The sequence below is a fragment of the Anolis sagrei genome, chromosome 6 (assembly GCF_037176765.1).
Source record: "Anolis sagrei isolate rAnoSag1 chromosome 6, rAnoSag1.mat, whole genome shotgun sequence".
Lineage (NCBI taxonomy): Eukaryota > Metazoa > Chordata > Lepidosauria > Squamata > Dactyloidae > Anolis > Anolis sagrei.
In genome coordinates, this window is record NC_090026.1 from 1,187,084 (window position 1) to 1,208,155 (window position 21,072).

The window sequence follows — 21,072 nt, forward strand, 5'->3', positions numbered from 1 at the left end:
AGTATATACGGTATATAACTATATTATCAGCCTTGTTGACATTACACACTTTTCTGCTTTAACTCAATGGCCTGTATTTTCACTTTCTCTCCACTTCCTTCCATCCATCTATCCATCCATCCATCCATCTCTCCTTCCTTCCTTCTTTCCTTCCTTCTTTCCTTCCTTCCCTCCCTCCCTCCCTCTTTCCTTCCTTCCTCTCTCCCTCCCTTCCATCCTTCCTTCCTTCTTTCCTTCCTTCCTTCCTTCCTTCCTTCCTTCCTTCCTTCCATCTCTCCTCCCTCCCTCCCTATTTCCTACCTCCCTCCCTCCCTCCCTCCCTTCCTTCCTTCCTTCCTTCCTTCCATCCATCCATCCATCCATCCATCCACCCACCCACCCATCCATCCATCTCTCCTTCCTTCCTTCCTTCCTTCCTTCCTTCCTTCCTTCCTTCCCTCCCTCCCTCCCTCCCTCCCTCCCTCCCTCCCTCCTCACTCACTCACTCACTTTCTCCCTGCTTCCTCCCTCCCTCCCTCCCTCCCTCCCTCCCTTCCTTCCTTCCTTCCTTCCTTCCTTCCATCCACCCACCCATCCATCCATCCATCCATCCATCTCTCCTTCCTTCCTTCCTTCCCTCCCTCCCTCCCTCCTCACTCGCTCACTCACTCACTCACTTTCTCCCTGCTTCCTCCCTCCCTCCCTCCCTCCCTTCCTTCCTTCCATCCATCCACCCATCCATCCATCCATCCATCCATCCATCTCTCCTTCCTTCTTTCCTTCCTTCCCTCCCTCCCTCTTTCCTTCCTTCCTCTCTCCCTCCCTTCCATCCTTCCTTCCTTCCTTCTTTCCTCCCTCCCTTCCTTCCTTCCTTCCATCCATCCATCCACCCACCCACCCATCCATCCATCTCTCCTTCCTTCCTTCCTTCCTTCCTTCCTTCCTTCCTTCCTTCCTTCCTCCCTCCCTCCCTCCCTCCCTCCCTCCCTCCCTCCCTCCCTCCCTCCCTTCCTTCCCGAAACGCAGCCTACATCTGCTCCAACCAGATCATGGGCTGGGGAGAGAAAGCCATTGAGATCCGCTCGGTGGAGACGGGGCACCTGGACGGGGTCTTCATGCACAAGCGGGCCCAGCGCCTCAAGTTCCTCTGCGAGCGCAACGACAAGGTGGGCCATATTGGGGGCCTAGAGCCATTCATCTTCTGCATCTGTACAGCATCGCTCTCCGTTTCAGTTTGGTTCATTCGTAAGGCCCCGTTTTCATTTTCGAGCACCTCTCCCAAAAAGGGATGCCTTTCCAATTTTTTAAATTTCATATCAAAAACATTGCATAAATTAGTATAAAACTGATAAAAGTAGAAGGAGCACAGGTGGCTAAATATCTTTTGACCAAAAACGGGCAACAGCAACGGCATTGTCTGTAGCCTCCAACAATTCCTCCTCTGTACATGAGGCAGAGAGTAGTGGACAAGCATACAGATGCGGAGTTGTCTGTTCTGCTCTACGGTTACACAAGGTGTGGGATTCTTTTAGGTAGGTAAAAGAATAAATTAATAGATAATAATTAAAATAATAAATTAATAATAATAATAATAATAATAATAATAATTTAAAAAATTAATTAACCCTAGGTAAAGGTAAAGGTTTTCCCCTGACATGAAGTCAAGTCAAGTCCAACTCTGGGACTCTGGTGCTCAGAGCCGGCGTTGTCCATAGGCACCTCCAAGGTCATGTGGCCGGCATGACTGCATGGAGCACCATTAACACTAAATTAACTCTAACCCTTTTCAAATGAGCATTTCTGTCCAATGTTCTAAAAAAAACCGAATATTTTTGGCCCATTGGCGCCAAAGTGCTAGAACCTACAGCTGAGCACTGAGTAAGAGGTGCTTGGCACTTCTCTTCACTTTATTTCTTAATTAGTCGCTCTCCACCAAGGTGATCCGAGCGACTTACAATTTAAAATAGCATTTACACAATATAAAAACATTCAACATAAAAACATTCAACAGTGACTGTGTTTTCCAATGTTTTTATGAGTGATATTCACTCGTTGGCCTGATATTGTGTCTATATTTATTTTATGTATTTATTGACAGTATTGATATCATAGAATCAAAGAGTTGGAAGAGACCTCCTGGGCCATCCAGTCCAACCCCATTCTGCCAAGAAGCAGGAATATTGCATTCAAAGCACTCCTGACAGATGGCCATCCAGCCTCTGCTTAAAAGCTTCCAAAGAAGGAGCCTCCACCACACTCTCCTCTCGGCCTTCTCTTCTTCAGGCTAAACATGCCCAGCTCCTTAAGCCGCTCCTCATAGGGCTTGTTCTCCAGACCCTTGATCATTTTAGTTGCCCTCCTCTGGACACATTCCAGCTTGTCAATATCTCTCTTGAATTGTGGTGCCCGGAATTGGACACATATTCCGCCCTTCTTCTCACCCCGCAGGGGACTCAGGGCAGATTACAATGTACATATATACATAGCAAACATTCAATGCCATAGACACACAACATATATGGACAGACACTCAGAGGCTATTTAACATTCCAGCTTTCTAGCTTCATGAGGGTATGTGTCAGACTGTAGGATCTATATAGCAATATTAAATAACCACTCACAAGCCGGTTTTGCTTTGAAATGGATATATTGCTTGTATTCTGTATTCACACAAACGAACATTACATTTTTATTTATATAGACAATGGCACACACCCCATTAGCTTATGGTGTTGTAAATTAGTTAAATTAGCCTCCCCGCATAAGCGGTACCTAAATTTCCTACTAGACAGATGCAACTGTCTTTCGGGCTGCAAAGGTCGACAACAAGCTATACAAATTGGTTGGAAGGATGGGTTCAGCGGACAGAACGTTCCTGCGTTTGGGAGGGTCTTTTGGAGGCCTCAGTGGGGGGGGAGCTTCTGTGGGGAGGGGGTGTCTCAGGTAAGGGGTCCAGAAGCTCCACCTCCTTTGTACATGACCCTCTTCCTTCTCTCTCCCCCCCCCCCCCCCCCCAAATCTTTTTGCAGGTGTTCTTTGCCTCGGTGCGGTCTGGGGGCAGCAGCCAGGTGTACTTCATGACCCTGAACAGGAACTGCATCATGAACTGGTGAAAGGGGCGGGGCCTCGCGTAGCCCCTCCCCTCCCTCCCCCCTTTGCCAAGGGAGGAAGACGATGGGGGCAGACGTACCCCGCCCCTCTTTCCCTCGGATGCCATTTTGGGAAGGAGACGCCCTCCCCCCCAACGCGCCCTGCCTGCCTTGCTCTTCTCTCTTTGACCCCATTTCAGGGCATATTTGGGGGGGGGGCACCCTTTGACCCCTGGGAGGAGGACCACTCCCCATTTTGGGTAGCCATTTTGGGGGGAGACTCTCTGAGGTCACGACCTGTTCCCCCTCCCACCCTCCCTCCTCACCACCATCATCCCAGATTGCCTCAGCAAGAGGATCAAAGCCAAATCATGTAAATAAATAGGCAAAACATTGGGATGGGGGGGCTGCTTCATCCGACGGACCCCCCCCCCCCTGCATCCTTCAAATCAGAGGGAACCCTCCTCCTCTCTCTCCCATTCTATCAACTTGGCAGTGAGGCTCATTGGGGAGGGGGCTGCCAAGGTATTGCCTTTGGGGGAGGAAGGGAAGCCCCGCCCCTTTAAGGAGACCCCCCTCTTCCTCCTCCTTGCCCCCCCCATCTTTAGCACAATCCCCTCCCCCCAATTCACCCCAAATGGCACACACTCAAAGTGCAGCAAGAGCGCAAACACAAAGTGAGGCTGCTCTTGAGTCCCCGTACCCCCCCCCCCCCCGCCCCCCAACGCCCCTTCCCAGCTCCACGGGCTTTGCAAATGCTCCGCCCCTTCCCCGACCCCCCCCCCATGAGCATGTGATGCGTTTCCCCCCTTTTGCCCCCCTCCCCCCCTCCTCATTGCAGCTCATGGGGCGACGATGTCTGTGGATGTATATCAGAATCATTCTCCTCCGCGCCCCCCCCCCCCAATTCCCCGTCGCAAGAGGGGGGGCGCCGAGTTGTGTATATTTTGCTTTCATGATCATTCTTTTGTAGTTGCGGTTTGAGAGTCATTAACTAACAAAGCACTTTAACGGCCCAGAGGGAGGGGGGGGGGGGGAGGGGAGGGGGCGTGGGGGGGGGAGAGCCATCAGCACTTAGGCCTTTATCTGTGTGACCCCCCCCTACAACCCCCCCCAAGGGTCAGCAGGTGCAGCCATGTTGGGGGGGAGGGGGCGCTACATTGGGCACCCACCCCCACTGTCCCCTACGAAGGGGGGTGGTCCTGCGTCCCGCCCTCTGCCCGGCCTTCTATGGGGAGACCCCCCCCCCTTTTCCTGGGCGACTTGGTTTCTTGTGTCTTTCTGCTTGCGTTTGTACATAACTCTCTCTCTCTCTTTTGCCCCCCACCCCAAAAAGAAGGGAGCTGCCCCTCCAAACAAGGAACATTAGCGGTGGCCTTGGCATTTCATCTGTTAATAAAAGAACCAAACCTCGCGCTTCTCCCACCGCTTCTGATCCTTCTTTCCTGCGACTGGGGGGGGGGGGGGGGGGGGATTCCACCAAAACAATGCACCAGGTATGGGCCAACTTGGACCCCCCCCCCCCTCCAGGTGTATCGTTCCACTTCAGTAGGAGTAACAGTACTTGCTAGAACAGGCCTGGGCAAACTTTGGCTCTTCCTCCAGGTCTTTAGGACTTCCACAACCTGGGTATGCAGATGACCCCTTGATTGACTTAAGTGTCCAGTTCCAAGAGGACAAAGGCATGGGCCAACTTCATCCCTCCCTCCAGGTGGACTTAAGACTCCCATAACGTGGGTATGCAGATGATCCCTTGATGAACCAGCCTGGACACAGCATATTATTGGAGAACACAGAAATGCTGGACCACTCTCACAACCACCAGGTCAGGCTACACAGAGAAGCCATTGAAATCCACAAGCATGTGGACAATTTCAACAGAAAGGAAGAGACCATGAAAATGAACAAAATCTGGCTACCAGTATTAAAAAGACTCTAAAATTAGAACAGCTAAACAACAGAGAGGAAACAATCAGGCACATCAAATCACTCTCAACAAAAGATTCCCCCCAGGCACTTCCAAGCCATCAAATGCTAACCAAGGTGGTCAGTGGAAACATTCACACCTAGCCCCAGCAGACAAGAGTCCTTTGTCCCACCCTGGTCATTCCACAGATATATAAACCCATTTTTCCTACTTCCAACAGACCTCACTACCTCTGAGGATGCTTGCCATAAATGCAGGCAAAACGTCAGGAGAAAATACGTCTAGAACATGGCCATATGCCCAGAAAAACCTACAACAACCCAGTGATCCCTTGATTGACTTGTCTGGTTCCACAAGGACAAAGGCATGGGCCAACTTTGGCCCTCCCTGCAGGTGTTTTGGACTCTAGCTACCACAACGTGGGTATGCAGGTGATCCCTTGAGTGACTTAAGTGTCCAGTTCCATGAGGACAAAGGCATGGGCCAACTTCAGCCCTCCTTCCAGGTGTTTTGGACTTAAGACTCCCACAACATGGGTATGCAGATGACCCCTTGATTGACTCAAGTGCCCAGTTCCAAGAGGGCAAAGGCATGGGACAACTTGGGCCCTCCCTCCAGGTGTTTTGGACTCCAACTCCCACAACGCGGGAATGCAGATGACCCTTTGCTTGACTTAAGTGTCCAAGGGGACAAAGGCATGGGTCAACTTGGGTCCTCCCTCCAGGTGTTTTGGACTTCAACTCTTACAGTTCCTAACTACCTACCAGCTGTTAGGAATTATGGGATTTGAGTCCAAAATATCTGGAGGTAGGGCCCAAGTTGGCCCATGCCTGCATCACACTGTGTAACACTATGATTTTTGTTCCTGGGTAATCAATGTCATTTCCTAATGGATTCTATCATTAAAACATGGGGGGGAAATTATTAATCTCCCAGAACTTGCCCATTTTGCTCCAATTTTCCATTGAATTTCTCGTCATCGAGTCTCAACCAATTGCAACTTAGTTTGTGGCAGCCACAAAAAACAACCACGTTTCTGAAGTATAGCAACAACTTTCAAAGTCAGGACCGCACAAATAAATAGGAATAACACTTTCAAACCAGGAACAGAACATTTTGCAAATTTTGTTATTGAAGAGTTATTAGGAAAATACTCTTGTTTGAGAGTCGAATCTGCCACTCATTTGGGAGTTTGGTGGAGCCTCCTTCCCTGAAGGCTTTTGGATCGAGGTTGCATGGACATCTGTTGGGAGGGTTTGCTTGGTGGCTCCGCTGAGCAGAAAAGGGTTGGACTGGATGACCTCTGGGGGTCCCTTCCATAACTTGACTCTGAAGGGAAAGGAGGAGACCCCCGAAGCAGAGGAGCCAACGGGGGTCCCAGCCATGAAAGCAAGTCCTTTATTATTGAACAAATTAAACATATTTTCCAAATCTTCAATGAGACAAACCAATGCTTCAAGGCTTTAAATCAACTAGTGGCTTCCTTAATCTTATCCACAAGGGACAGGCAACTGTCTTCATTAATTGTTCTTATACTTTGAGAGGAAACCCTTTTTGAACCTCTCCCAGGCTGTCTGTTATCTACGTTTTGTTGGTGTGGGATCGACTACCGATTCCAAACTGCGTCTTGGGCGCCAAGTAAACCTACCAGACAAAGCTTGTAGATTCTCCAGCTGGAGTTCTTTGGGTCTGTAAAGCTGGAATTTCTTTAAGACTTTAGGGCTGTTTCCCTCAGATGCTGTAAGGCTGAGAGGCTGCAAGCTCCCGGCCAGAGCTTTGGGAATTTCCCCCCGGAATGTCTTGAGAAATGAAGCTTTTCTGCAGGTGAAGCTTGTCCACGTCCTCTGATTGAGCTTTCCTCACTAAGACTAACTAAAAATGGCCCCCTCTTCCCATCTCCCAGGGAGAAGGGGCAGATCCAAACTTAACCATGATAGACAGGTGGCTTGCCCTATGACTGCAAACCACCTTTTTGCAGAATTCCTGAAACTTTGGAATGCATGCAAACATTTAATAGAAAGAAAATAGAGTTGGAGCTCCTGGTACAGACGTACCAGCACGTGACACGTTGCTTTTTGTACAAGTACACACACACACACACACACATCGGGATCCCCTGATCTCCCCTCAACCGTGCAGAGGTATACTCACAAGGCAACCGGTGTACCGTGAGAAGCAAGAGAATCATGGCAAGAGAAAGAATGCACACCTGCTCTCTCGTCATCAACCAGGGACAAAAGGGACAACCCTCGTCATGACTATCACATGGGACGTTATCTGTTTATATCAGTATGCATACCGTATTGAGACGGGATGCATACTCTCCTCATGACACCTGATTATTCCAAATACTGCGCTTTGGCTCATCTGACGGAAGACTGGCTCCTCCCAGTCCATCACTCTATGACCTTTTAAGACAGCGGTTCTCAACCTTTCTAAAGTTCCTCGTGTCGTGGTGACCCCCAACCATATTTTCGTTGCTACTTCATAAATTATTTTGCTACTCTTATGAATTCTAATGCAAATATCTAATATGCAGGATGTATTTTCATTGTTACAAATTGAACATAATTAAAGCATAGTGATTAATCACAAAAACAATATGTTTGGGGGAGTATGGACAATGGATGATGGGATTTGCAGTACCTTCAACCCAGCTCTGACTTCCATAGACCACTGAGATCCCCCACGAATTACAGACCTGGACCAAACTTGAAACACAGAACTCCCATGACCAGCAGAAAATACTGGAGGGGTTTCGGAAGAATTAACAGTGATTTCTGGGAGATGTAGTTCACCTACATCCAGAAAGCACTGTGAACCCAAATGACTATGGATCAGAGGGGAGTTTTCTTCTCCCATGTCTTTGCCCCCAAAGCTTCTCCTCCTGACTACCCACAGGTCTGTGGGAAGAGGAGGAGGAGGAGCCTTCCAGGAGTGCCATTTGGCTGGCTCAGGGGGTCGGCAGCCATTTTGGAGGGGGCGGGGCCGGCCAAGGCAGCTTCGTGACCCCTCAAAATGGCCAAACGACCCCCCCAGGGGTCGCAACCCCCAGGTTGAGAACCGCTGTTTTAAGACATATTGTTGCTGATGGGATACATACAGGTTTTCCTATCATACACAAAACCATCTTTTCAACAACAGAAATATCCATAGTATTTCTAAAAAACACAATTAGAGTTCCGTCTGCAAATAATTTGCTTCAGACGAATTCTGACAGAATAGTGATGGAATGGGGCACACGGCATGTGATGGGACCTATTCGAAATCATTCTCGCAGTCTCAGAAACGGAGTATTTCCTAATGCAATACCTTCCATGGTCATGATTCAGCTTCTTTAGGATGTCCCATCATCACCCACTTTTTAGTAGGTGTGTGACCACATGTCCATTCGAACTGTATTTTCCACCAGTTTAACACAATAGGGTTACAGTGAGTGCATTCCTAAGTGTTTTATCTATCTAACATTTTGGACTTCAACTCCCACAATTGTTATCAACCGAAAACATTCAGAAGGCACTGCCCAGTGACACGCAGGTGCAAGGAAAGGGAAACTGCTGCTGAGACAATACTGTTAGTGTTAGTGGAAGTTTTGCACAGGCTTAGAAGAAAACATGGACTCTGGAGACGTCTGGTTACAAAGCAGGTTCAATTTACTTAGAGCAGTTTCAAAACACATCCATTACAGTAAGCGACCAGACATGAAGTACACAGGACAAAGGAAGAGATTCCATCTGAACACGAGGAAGAACTTCCTGACTGTGAGAGCCGTTCAGCAGTGGAACTCTCTGCCCCAGAGGGAGTGTGGTGGAGGCTTTTTCTTTGGAAGCTTTGAAACAGAGGCTGGATGGCCATCTGTCAGGGGTGATTTGAATGCAATATTCCTGCTTCTTGGCAGAATGGGGTTGGACTGGATGGCCCAGGAGGTCTCTTCCACCTCTAGGATTCTATGATTCTATGAAGTAGAAGTGTAAACAATTCTGCAGCTGTTTGACAGAGACCAGGCACTCCCTAATTTTCTCACAACTCCACACAGAGAGTGTCTCAGGGTTACTTTCTCACAGCCTCAAACATAGACATCACAGCAATACAATCTTATGGTATCCATATTTCTACTGCACGAAATTACATGTAAAACACACTACATACTTCAACATATGCTGACAAATACCTATAAGGACTGGTGCCAAAGGCACAAAGGAAGAGATAAAGGCAAGACATGGTTCAAATGAAAATAGCCTGTGCGCACGCTCAAGGTGTTCACTATCAAACAGAGCTGCGTCTCAGTTCAGTGTGGCACTTTCTCTTTTGTCCACCCAGCAGGGAGGTTTGTTCAAATAAGCCTGTTGAATTATATCCTTGCTTCTTGGCACCCGAACAGAGACCTGAGCGCATCCCAGCACCACCTTGATGAGACCTCCTTGAGATTCCCACAGATTCTTTGGCTCAGCTGGACCCCAAGAATATGGTGCTTCCCTTTGTCTCTTCCAACAATATGATTCTATACATTTAATGTATTCCCTGGTTCCAGATATAGTTTCTTCCAGCTATGATTCTATATATTTAACATATTCTATGGTTGCTTCAAACTCTATGTGTTTGAATATGTCCAGAGGAGGGCGACTAAAATGATCCAGGGTCTGGAGAACAAGCCCTATGAGGAGCAGCTTAAGGAGCTGGGCATGTTTAGCCTGAAGAAGAGAAGGCTGAGAGGAGATATGATGAGAGCCATGTATAATAAATATGTGAGAGGAAGCCACAGGGAGGAGGAGGGAGCAAGCTTGTTTTCTGCTTCCCTGTAGACTAGGATGCAATGGAACAATGGCTTCAAACTACAAGAGAGGAGATCCCACCTGAACATGAGGAAGAACTTCCTGACTGTGAGAGCCGTTCAGCAGTGGAACTCTCTGCCCCGGAGGGAGTGTGGTGGAGGCTCCTTCTTTGGAAGCTTTTAAGCAGAGGCTGGATGGCCATCTGTCAGGGGTGCTTTGAATGCAATATTCCTGCTTCTTGGCAGAATGGGGTTGGACTGGATGGCCCATGAGGTCTCTTCCAACTCTGGGATTCTATGATTCTATATACCGTATTTACTCGAGTCTAATGCACCATCAAATCTAATGCGCACCTCAATTTTCAAAATCCCGAAACCAAATAAAGTATGTGCTGCTGAATATAATGCGTAGCAGCAAAAAGTGCACTCTTCATTAAGTCTCCTTGTGGAGAGAAAAAGTGGGGTATTATTATTATTAATAATAATAATAATAATAGTAATAGGCAATTTGGCCAAAAAAAAGTGCATCACAGTTTCCGCCTGCGTAGGATTCCTTCTTTGAAAGCAAGTGTTAGGAGAATTGCAAAGCAAACTGGGGTGCATTTTGAGCGCGGTGTGTCAAAATTCGCCAAAAAACCGAGCATAATTCAGGTGGTGTGTCACTTGAAGAAAAAAACCATAATTTCACAATATTTAATTTAAATAACAAAAAAAATATATAATTGTAATTCCCACTTTCTCTCTTATCATGGTTGTTCTACCTCTCTTAATGTAAATAATATCCTTTTTGGAGTGTTTAATAAAAAATATAATTTTAAAAACCCAACAAAATATTATTTATTTTTAATTTGATTTAAATGTATTTCCAGCATTTAATATGCTGTTTAATGTATTTCTAATAATAATAACAATGCAATAATAATAAAGTAACATTGCAAAATAATATTTTGATATTTAATTTACCATTTCATTTAAGGCATATATATATATATATATATATATATATATATATATATGGCATATATTAAAATGCATTAAATTAAAATGCATTAAATTAAATGTCAAATTACAATTCAATTTACAATTTCATTTAAGGCATTCTGAAATATTTGAGCAATACAGCAAAGTAATATTATTTATCATTTAATTTAATTTAAATATGTAACTCCTTAATATTTAGGAAACAATGCAAAATAATATTCGTTTACTTAATAATTAAATAAACCAAGATTATTTTTGCAATGTTACCTAAATATTAATAATAATTAAATATTTTTTGCAATGTTTCCTAAATATTAGGCTGTAGAAGGGATGCACTTCCATTGCCTTGCTTCAACGCTGCAGTTTGACAAGACCTTGAGCCTTCTCTGCCAAAGGATGCGGGTGCCTCAGAAAACTACAAATCCCATTGAGCCATTATATTAGAGATGAGGTGTCTCCAATCGGAGCTCCAGGTGCAGCTCCTGAAGCACCTTTTTGCACTAAAATGACTGTATTATGTATATCTAATGTGCATCTTAATTTTGACCAAGATCATTTAGGTGAGCATTAGATTCGAGTAAATAGTGGTATTTATTCTATGGTTCTATATATGGTCTCTTCCAACTATATGACTCTATATATTTAATTATTCTACCTACTTGGCCTTTGGGGGTCTCTTCCAGCCCTGAGACCCTTGGACTCCCAACCCCAATTACAGGAGATGTTTCTTGGACTAGATGGCCTTTGGGGGTCCCTCCCAGCCCTAAGGTCCTGCTGAGACCCCCATTGAAACTATACGATTCTATATATTTAATTATTCTACCTACTTGGCCTTTGGGGGGTCTCTTCCAGCCCCGAGACCCTTGGACTCTCAGCCCCAATTACAGGAGATATTTGTTGGACTAGATGGCCTTTGGAGGTCCCACCCAGCCCTAAGGTCCTGCTATATGATTCTATATATTTAATTATTCTACCTACTTGGCCTTTGGGGGTCTCTTCCAGCCCTGAGACCCTTGGACTCCCAGCCCCAATTACAGGAGATGTTTGTTGGACTAGATGGCCTTTGGAGGTCCCTCCCAGCCCTAAGGTCCTGCTGAGACCCCCATTGAAACTATATGATTCTATATATTTAATTATTCTACCTACTTGGCCTTTGGGGGTCTCTTCCAGCCCTGAGACCCTTGGACTCTCAGCCCCAATTACAGGAGGTTTGTTGGACTAGATGGCCTTTGGGGGTCCCTCCCAGCCCTAAGGTTCCTGCTGAGACCCCCATTGAAACTATATGATTCTATATATTTAATTATTCTACCTACTTGGCTTTTGGGGGGGTCTCTTCCAGCCCTGAGACCCCTGAGCCCCAATTACAGGAGATGTTTGTTGGACTAGATGACCTTTGGAGGTCCCTCCCAGCCCTAAGGTCCTGCTGAGATCCCCATTGAAACTATATGATTCTATATATTTAATTATTCTACCTACTTGGCTTTTGGGGGGGGTCTCTTCCAGCCCTGAGACCCCTGAGCCCCAATTACTGGAGATGTTTGTTGGACTAGATGACCTTTGGAGGTCCCACCCAGCCCTGAGACCCCCATTGAAGAGCCCTATAAGGAGGCAGTGGTATAGCGGACCCTCACGGCCCCCAGGGCGTCTCCCCCGCGACCCACACTGTAGCAGGACAGTCGACTCTCCCTCTGTGACCTCTCCGACCTGGCTGGTTTGGCCGGCAGACTGACCAGGAGCCAGGAGACATGGCCCACCGGGAAGGTCTTGCAGACGCGGAAGGTCGGGCGCTCGGACAATGCTCTGCCACCAACCCATGGTTCCTGAGACTGGTACCTGAGCAGGTGGGCCTCTGGGGCGTGCTGGACGGCTGACCGGTGGGGGTGATGGCCGCAGCACAGGACGCAGAGCAGGGCCAAGGAGGGCAGGGTCACCAACACCAGGCAGAACAAGTACAGCGCCAGGCGGAGTGGGCAGCAGTGGCTGGACAGCCAGCCTCCCCAGGTCAGCCGAGGACGGCGGTGGCAGAGGGGACTGTGATGGTGGGCAGTGGCTGGACAGAAGCAGTGGGCAGTGGGGTCGGGAGGGACCACGCATGTGGTTGTGGGCATAGAAGTGGTCAAGGGTCCGGTTGTGGTCTCTGGAGAGGAGGCAGATGTGGACCTAGGCAGCAAAGTGGAGGACGTGGTCGGAGCAGTGGTGGTGCTGGGGTCAAAGGTTGTGGCTGGAGGCGTTGGGGTGGAGTGTCCAGTAGTGAACCTTGTAGAAGACATAGAGGTGGTCGTAGGTGCCGAAGGGGTGGTGGAGGTCATTGTGGGTTCATCCGGGATCATAGTGGTGCTGGCTGTTGTGGTGGAGTGTCCAGTAGTGAACCGTGGCTGGGATATAGTGGTGGTCGTAGGTGCCGAAGGGGTGGTGGACGTCATTGTGGGTTCATCCGGGATCATAGTGGTGCTGGCTGTTGTGGTGGAGTGTCCAGTAGTGAACCTTGTAGAGGACATAGAGGTGGTCATAGGTGCCGAAGGGGTGGTGGAGGTCATTGTGGGTTCATCCGGGATCATAGTGGTGCTGGCTGTTGTGGTGGAGTGTCCAGTAGTGAACCATGGCTGGGATGTCGTGGTGGTCAGAGGTGCCGAATTGGTGGTGAAAGTTGTTGAGGGGTCACCTGGGGTCAGAGTGGTGCTGGGGTCAAAAGTTGTGGCTGGAGGTCTTGGGGTGGTGGGTCTGGTAGTGAACCTTGTAGAGGACATAGTACTTGTTGTAGGCGTCGAAGGGATAGCGGACACTGTTGAGGGGGCACCTGGGGTCAGAGCTGTGGTCTTGGGAGCAAAGGTCGTGGCAACGGGCATGGCAGAGGTCAAGTGTGGTGTCATGGTAGTTGTGGGGACGATTGCGGCCATGGTGGAGGACGCCGTGGTGGTCAAGGGGCTGCTGGGCTGACCCTCGTCCTCTCCTCCATCCTCCTCCTCCCCTCCGTCGCTGTCTCCGAGTGTCCGGCACTGGACTTGGAAATGCATCACGGGGGTGCCCTTCTCTTTGGCCGGAGCCTGGCAGCGGACGCTCTCGGGCTCGTTCTCGGTGACCTCCTTCTCGCCCACTTGGGTCCGCGTGTAGACGGCAAACTCGTTGTCGTTCAGCCACTCCCGCAGGTAGACGAGGTCGCAATCACAGCGCCAAGGGTTTCCGACCAGGTAGACGTAGGCGAAGGTGTTCTCCTCCGGGAAGAAGCCCTCTGGGACGTGGCGCAGGCGGTTCCGCTCCAGCCGCAGGATCTCCAGTGCGCTCAGGCCGGACAGCAGCTCCGCCGGCAGCTCTTCCAGCTCATTGTCCGAAAGGTCAAGGTCTTTCAGGTCGGATAGACCTCGGAAGACTTCGATGGGCAATTGCCGGAGACGGTTTCCTTGCAGCTGGAGTTCCTGGAGGCCCTTCACCTCCTTGAAGCCCCCCTCGGGCAGTCTCTCCAGACCATTGTGGCCCAAGGTCAAGCGGGTCAAGGCGGGGAGGCCGTGCAAGGTGGGCAAGGAGCCCAAGGCATTGTGGGAGAGAAACAAGCTATGGAGGGCCGCCAGCGGAGCTTTGGCCTGGGTCTCCAAGGTGGCCAGGCTGTTGTTGGAGAGGTCCAGCTCGGTCAGCTGGTCAAACGGCAGTAAGGTGGCCAAAGAGAAGTGCTGGAAGTGGTTGGAGGTCAGGAACAGGAGGCCGGTGTCCGGAGGCAGCCCTGCAGGGAGGGCGGTCAAGCCTCGGTCCTCGCAGCTCACCTGCAGCAGGTCCTTGATCTTGTTCATCTCCGACTCGCAAGGGGACGGAGCGGCCGCAGCGATGGACAACAGCCAGGCCAGGATGACCAGCTGCATCTGGGGCAAGAGGAGAGGAAGAGGAAGTCAGGCTCCAGGAAGAGACAGAGAGAGAGAGAGATGTCCTCCTCAAGCAGAGGCTGGATGGCCATCTGTCAGGAGTTTCCCAAAGGCTTTGCTGTTCTGTGCATTGGCCTCTTGCAGCCCATGACACTAGTCTCGTAACTGACCCTTCCCTTGGGGGATGATGGGACTTGCAGTCTAAGTAAATAATTTCTCAAAGGCTCTGCTCTGTGCATTTGCATCTCAGCAAATTAATTGCATTAGTGAACCTCCCCCCTTTTAGGGATTATGGGACTTGGAGTCCAAGCAATAGAGTTTTAGAGTGGGTATTATTATTATTATTATTATTATTATTATTATTATTATTAGAAACACAAGATGAGTCCACAGCAGACACTCTACTTGCAATCCAAGTCAATAATTTCTCAAGGTCACTGCTCTGTGCATTTGCATCTCAGCAAATTAATTGCATTAGTGAACCTCCCCCCTTCTAGGGATTATGGGACTTGGAGTCCAAACATTGGGGATTATGGGACTTGGAGTCCAAGCAATAGAGCTTTAGAGTGGGTTATATTGTTATTATTATTATTATTATTATTATTAGAAACACAACAAGATGAGTCCACAGCAGACACTCTACTTGCAGTCCAAGTCAATAATTTCTCAAGGACTCTGCTCTGTGCATTTGCATCTCAGCAAATTAATTGCATTAGTTAACCTCCCCCCTCTTGGGGATTATGGGACTTGGAGTCCAAGCAATAGAATTTTAGAGTGGGTTGTTGTTATTATTATTATTATTATTTGAAACACAAGATGAGTCCACAGCAGACACTCTACTGGCTGTTGTATTGGATCACATGTCAGACACTTCCCAAGTGTCTAGGATTATTATTATATTTATTATATTAATTATATTATTTTATATTATTATTATTATTATCATTATTATTATTGGAAACACAACAAGATGAGTCCACAGCAGACACTCTACTGGCTGTTGCATTGGATCACACGTTGGACCCTTCCCAAGTGCCTAGGACTATTATTATTATTATATTATTATTATTATTATTATTATTATTATTATTATTGCCTATTTATACCCCACTTTATTTCTCTTGCAAGAGACTCCAAAGCAGCTTAACATAAAAGCATCAGCAAACAATTTCAAAATATAATACAAATATGCCAGTGTTTCTCAACCTGGTGGTCGGGACCCCTGGAGGGGTCGCAAGGGGGTGTCAGAGGGGTCGCCAAAGACCTTCAGAAAACACAGTATTTTCTCTTGGTCATGGGGGTTCTGTGTGGGAAGTTTGGCTCAATTCTATTATTGGTGGGATTCAAGGGGCTTTTTGATCATACATGAACTATAAATCCCAGAAACTATAACTCCCAAATATCAAGGTCTAATTTCCCCAAACTCCACCAGTGTTCACATTTGGGCATATTGAGTATTAGTGCCAAGTTTGGTCCAGATCCGTCATAATTTGAATCCACAGTACTCTCTGGACGTAGGTGAACTACAACTCCCAAAACTCAAGATCAATATCCATCAAACCTTCCAATATTTTCTGTTGGATATGGGGGTTCTGTGTGCCAAGTTTGGTTCAATTCCACCGTTGGTGGAGTTCAGAATGCTCTTTGATTGTAGGTGAACTATAAATCCCAGCAACTACATCTCCCAAATGACAAAATCAGTCGTCCCCCCCCCCCCCCCCAACCCCACTGGTATTCAAATTTGGGCGTATTGGGTATTTGTGCCTAATTTAGCCCAGTGTACAAAATACATCCTGCATATCAGATATTTACATTATGATTCAAAGCAATAGGCAAATTCCAGTTATGAAGTAGCAACGAAAAAAAAGTGTTTGGGGGTCACCACAACATGAGGAACTGTATTAAGGGGTCACGGCATTAGGAAGGTTGAGAAACACTGAAATATGCAAACATGAAAACAGGATGGCTTTTGGGGGTCCCGTCTAAGGCTACGATTCAGAATCCAATGGCGCCTCCTCCGTTCCTTGAAGCAGAGGCTGGATGGCCATCTGTCGGAAGGGGTTGAATGCTGTCTTCCTCAGCATGTGCAGAGTGTAAAGCAAGCCTGGGCCAAGTGTGTTGGACTCCAACTCCCACAATGCGGGTATGCAGAAGAAGATCCCTTGATTGACTTAAGTGTCCAGTTCCACAAGGACAAAGACGTGGGTCAACTTCGGCCCACTACTCTCCAGGTGTTTTGGACCCCAACTCCCAGTAGGCTGTTAGGAATTGTGGGAGTTGAAGTCCAACACACCTGGAGGGAGGGCCGAAGTTGGCCCACACCTGTCCTAGGTATGGCAGCTCTGGCCGAATGTGTCCTACCCTTCCCTTGGCCTTACCTTGCAACCTCCTTGACCGCTGTTGCAATCCTCTCTGGCTTTGCGAACGCAGATCCCCAGCGTCCATCTCCTTCTGGACAGCAGGAAGGACGGCCTTGTGGTTTTCCTGCATTCTTTGGAAGCCCAGGAAACGCTGCAACCATTCAAACTGGGTTTGATAGATAGATGCACAGCGTCCCAGTAGCTTCCCATCATTTCTTCCTCCAGTTCTGGGAGATGAAGTTTGGGAAAGGTGCTTTGAATGGGGTGTTCCTGCTTCTGGGCAGAATGGGGTCAGACTGGATGGCCCGCGAGGTGGAGGGTCTCTCCCAACTCTAGGGTCCTAAGCTGCTTCTTCCGCACCTGCTTAAGTGTCTCCCAGGACATCATCCCAGGGATGATGGGGCTTGTAGTCCAAGAAAGTCATTCCCTAAAGGCTCTGCTCTGTGCATTCCCTTCTTGCAGCCCAGCAAACTGGTTTCATGACTGACCCTTCCCTTAGGGATGATGGGACTTGTAGTCCAAGCAAGTCATCTCTCAGAGGCTTTGCTGCTCCGTGCATTGGCTTCTTGCAGCCCAACATGCTGATTCTATTAGTGACCCTGTCATTGTGGATGATGGGATTTGTAGTCCAAGCAAGTCATCTCTCAGGGGCTTTGCTGCTCTGTGCATTGGCTTCTTGCAGCCCAGCAAACTGGTTTCATTAGTGACCCCATCATTGGGGATGATGGGACTTGTAGTCCAAGGAAGTAATTTCTCAAAGGCTTTACTGCTCCGTGCATTGGCTTCTTGCAGCCCAGCAAGCCAGTTCCATTAGTGACCCTGTCATTGGGGATGATGGGACTTGTAGTCCAAGCAAGTCATCTCTCAAAGTCTTTGCTGCTCCGTGCATTGGCTTCTCGCAGCCCAACATGCTGATTCTATTAGTGACCCTGTCATTGTGGATGATGGGATTTGTAGTCCAAGGAAGTAATTTCTCAAAGGCTTTGCTGCTCTGTGCATTGTTTTCTTGCAGCCCAGCAAACTGGTTTCATTAGTGATCCTATCAATGGGGATGATGGGACTTGTAGTCCAAGGAAGTAATTTCTCAAAGGCTTTGCTGCTCTGCGCGTCGGCTTCTTGCAGCCCAACATGCTGGCTCCCATAATTGGGTGTGATGGGACTTGTAGTCCAAGGAAGTAATTTCTCAAAGACTTTGCTGCTCTGTGCACTGGCTTCTTGCATCCCAGAAGCTGGTTCCATTACTCACCCCATCATTGGGGATGATGGGACTTGTAGTCCAAGGAAGTAATTTCTCAAAGACTTTGCTGCTCTGTGCATTGGCTTCTTGCAACCCAACAAGCTGGTTCCATTACTCACCCCATCATTGGGGATGATGGGACTTGTAGTCCAAGGATGTAATTTCCCAAAGACTTTGCTGCTCCGTGCATTGGCTTCTCGCAGCCCAACAAACTGATTCTATTAATGACCCTGTCATTGGGGATGATGGGACTTGTAATCCAATGAAGTAATTTCTCAAAGGATTTGCTGCTCTGCGCATTGGCTTCTCGCAACCCAGCAAACTGGTGAAATTACTGATCCCTGCTTTCCAGCTTTCAGGATTATGGGACTTGTAGTCCAATAAGTAATTTCCCAAAGGCTCTGCTCTGTGCATTCGCCTCTTCCAGCCCATTAGTGACTCCTGCTTTGGGGTGATGGGACTTGTAGTCCAAGTAAGTAATGCCCCAAAGGCTGTGCTCTGTGTATTGTCTTCTTGCAACCCAGCAAACTAGTTGCATTAGTGACTACCCAATAGGGGTGATGGGACTTATAGTCCAAGTAAGTAATGTCCCAAAGGCTGTGCTGCTCTATGCATTGCCTTCTTGCAGCAATGCAAACTAGTTGCATTAGTGACCACCCAATAGGGCTGATGGGACTTGTAGTCCAAGTAAGTAATGTCCCAGCAGCTTTGCTCTGTGCATTGTCATCTTGTAGCTCAGCAAACTAGTTGCATTAGTGACCTCCCAATGGGGGTGATGGGACTTGTAGTCCAAGCAAGTAATTTGCTCTGTGCATTGGCCTCTTGCAGCAATGCAACACTGCTTCCATGAGTGACCCCCCCCCCCCCCAATTTCCTGAGCATATCTCCTCCCATGTTGGTTGGTTCCTCTCCTTATTTTGAGTGTCTGACCGCAGGCTCCGTCCTCGGCCTCCTGATAGACCGGACCCCTCCTTGCGGTCATCCTCAGACCGCTATTCTTAGCTCCAAGGAAAAGCTATTGGGTTTTATCAGGGAGGGACAGATGGAGAGGGAGGGGGGCATCCACTCATTCATAACAGCCTCCTTCCCTGGAAGCTTTTAAGCAGAGACTGGACGGCCATCTGTCGGGAGGGATTTAATTGTGCCGTCTTGCCATCAAATGCTAATCCAGGTGGTCAGTTGAAGCATTCCCACCTAGCTCCAGCAGACAAGAGTCCTTTGTCCCACCCTGGTCATTCCACAGATATATAAACCCATTTTCCTAGTTCCAATAGACCTCACTACCTCTGAGGATGCTTGCCATAGATGCAGGTGAAACGTCAGAAGAGAATGCCTCTAGACCATGGCCATATAGCCCGGAAAAACCTACAACAACCCAGTGATTCCGGCCATGAAAGTCTCCGACTATACAAGGACATCTAATCACCTCTCAACAAAAGATTGCCCCAGGCACTGCCAGGCCATTATATGCTAATCAAGGTGGTCTTTCCTTCTCTCCTTCCTTCCTTCCTTCCCTCTAATTCCTTCCTTCTTTCCCTTTTTTTCTTTCCTTCTCTCCTTCCTTCCTTCCTTCCCTCTAATTCCTTCCTTCTTTCCCTTTTTTTCTTTCCTTCTCTCCTTCCTTCTCTCCTTCCTTCCCTCTCATTCCTTCCTTTTTTCCCTTTTTTCTTTCCTTCTCTCCTTCCTTCTCACCTTCCTTTCTCCCTTCTTTCCTTCCTTCCTTCCTCTCATTCCTTCCTTGTTTCCCTTTTTTTCTTTCCTTCACTCCTTCCTTCTCTCTTTCTCTCCTTCCTTCCTTCCTTCCTTCTTTCCCTTTTTTCTTTCCTTCTCTCCTTCCTTCCTTCTCTTCCTCTTCCCTTCTTTCCCCCCTTTTCCCCCTTCCTCTTTCTCTCCTTTCTTCCTTCTCTACGTATTCTTGAACTGCAACTCCCAGCAGTCCCCCTGATCAACATATCTTCCTACCTATACATATAGCTCTATCCAATTTATCTATCTGGAGGATTGCTGGGATTTGCAGTCCAGGAATAGGAAATAGGAAATATGCCAGGGTTGGGATGCTCTCCAAGAAATCCCAGGAGAAGAAAGCTTGCATCTTGGAAGCAGTGCATTTGGATCCCCCTCCTCCCCTAAAGGGCCTGGTCTAGGGGATGATGGGAGCTGTAGTCCAGAAGAGAGTGTGGATATGCTATTGTGTGCTTTGTTTGCCAGGGGGAGTTGTTTTTGCACATGCGCTGTGACGTCTTTTTGCTTTTTTGGGCTTTTTAAGACACTTTTGCTGTGTTTTTCAGTGTTTTGATGAGTGATGGTCACTCGTTGGCCTGAGAGGTGTCTTGTGTCCGAATCTGGTGTCCATTCGTCCAGTGGTTTGTGAGTTGTGTTCATCCCACAAGCGAGCGTAACATTTTTATATATATAGATTAGTTTCTCAAACTCTGCAAAGTTTAGCAAGTTGGCCAACCATTTGTTGACAGATGGAATAATACTTCTTTTCCAGTGTTCGGTGTAAGACTGTTTGGGTATGCATACACACACACACACACACACACACACACACATATACACACACACACACACACACACACACACACACACATACATACACAGAGAGAGCCTTGGGAAAGGGAACCCTCTTCCTTGACCTTGAGGGTCCCATTCCTGCCTTGCCTTCCTTCCTAGGCATCCCAGCTATCTATTTGCAAACAGGTGCCGGATGTGACCCATAGCAAATGGATATGAAAGTGTGTGTGTGTGTGTGTGTGTAGGGGGGGGGGGGGGGGTTGAAAGCAAACACCCCCACCTGTGCCCATGCCTTTCTTGCTTTGGAGAGGAGGGGGGAATATCCGGTGTCTCCCCCTCCTTTGGAAGCCCCAAAATAGC

The 21,072-nt window shown here is 48.0% G+C and overlaps 2 protein-coding genes across 9 annotated transcripts in view; one reads left to right on the plus strand and one right to left on the minus strand.

Moving 5' to 3' along the window:
• Window positions 1–4,488, plus strand: part of MINK1 (misshapen like kinase 1) — a 97,781-nt gene extending 93,293 nt beyond the window's left edge. For all 8 annotated transcript variants that reach the window (XM_067469638.1, XM_067469636.1, XM_067469637.1 and 5 more), the window contains 2 exons: window positions 1,006–1,145; window positions 3,009–4,488. In XM_067469638.1, the coding sequence (XP_067325739.1) occupies window positions 1,006–1,145; window positions 3,009–3,092 (224 nt within the window). In that variant the 3' untranslated portion in view covers window positions 3,093–4,488. The remainder of the gene's footprint in view (window positions 1–1,005; window positions 1,146–3,008) is intronic.
• Window positions 4,489–12,345: 7,857 nt separating this feature from the next.
• On the minus strand, window positions 12,346–17,017 carry GP1BA (glycoprotein Ib platelet subunit alpha). Its single transcript, XM_067469554.1, has 2 exons — window positions 16,977–17,017; window positions 12,346–14,598 (listed from the first exon to the last, which is right to left on the minus strand). Exon 2 carries the CDS (start codon window positions 14,596–14,598, stop codon window positions 12,346–12,348), a length of 2,253 nt encoding a protein of 750 aa, XP_067325655.1. The 5' UTR covers window positions 16,977–17,017.
• Window positions 17,018–21,072: the final 4,055 nt, after the last annotated feature.

Excerpts from the sequence above, each read along its gene's own strand:
- GP1BA (XM_067469554.1), bottom strand. The coding sequence starts at position 14,598 with ATGCAGCTGGTCATCCTGGCCTGGCTGTTGTCCATCGCTGCGGCCGCT.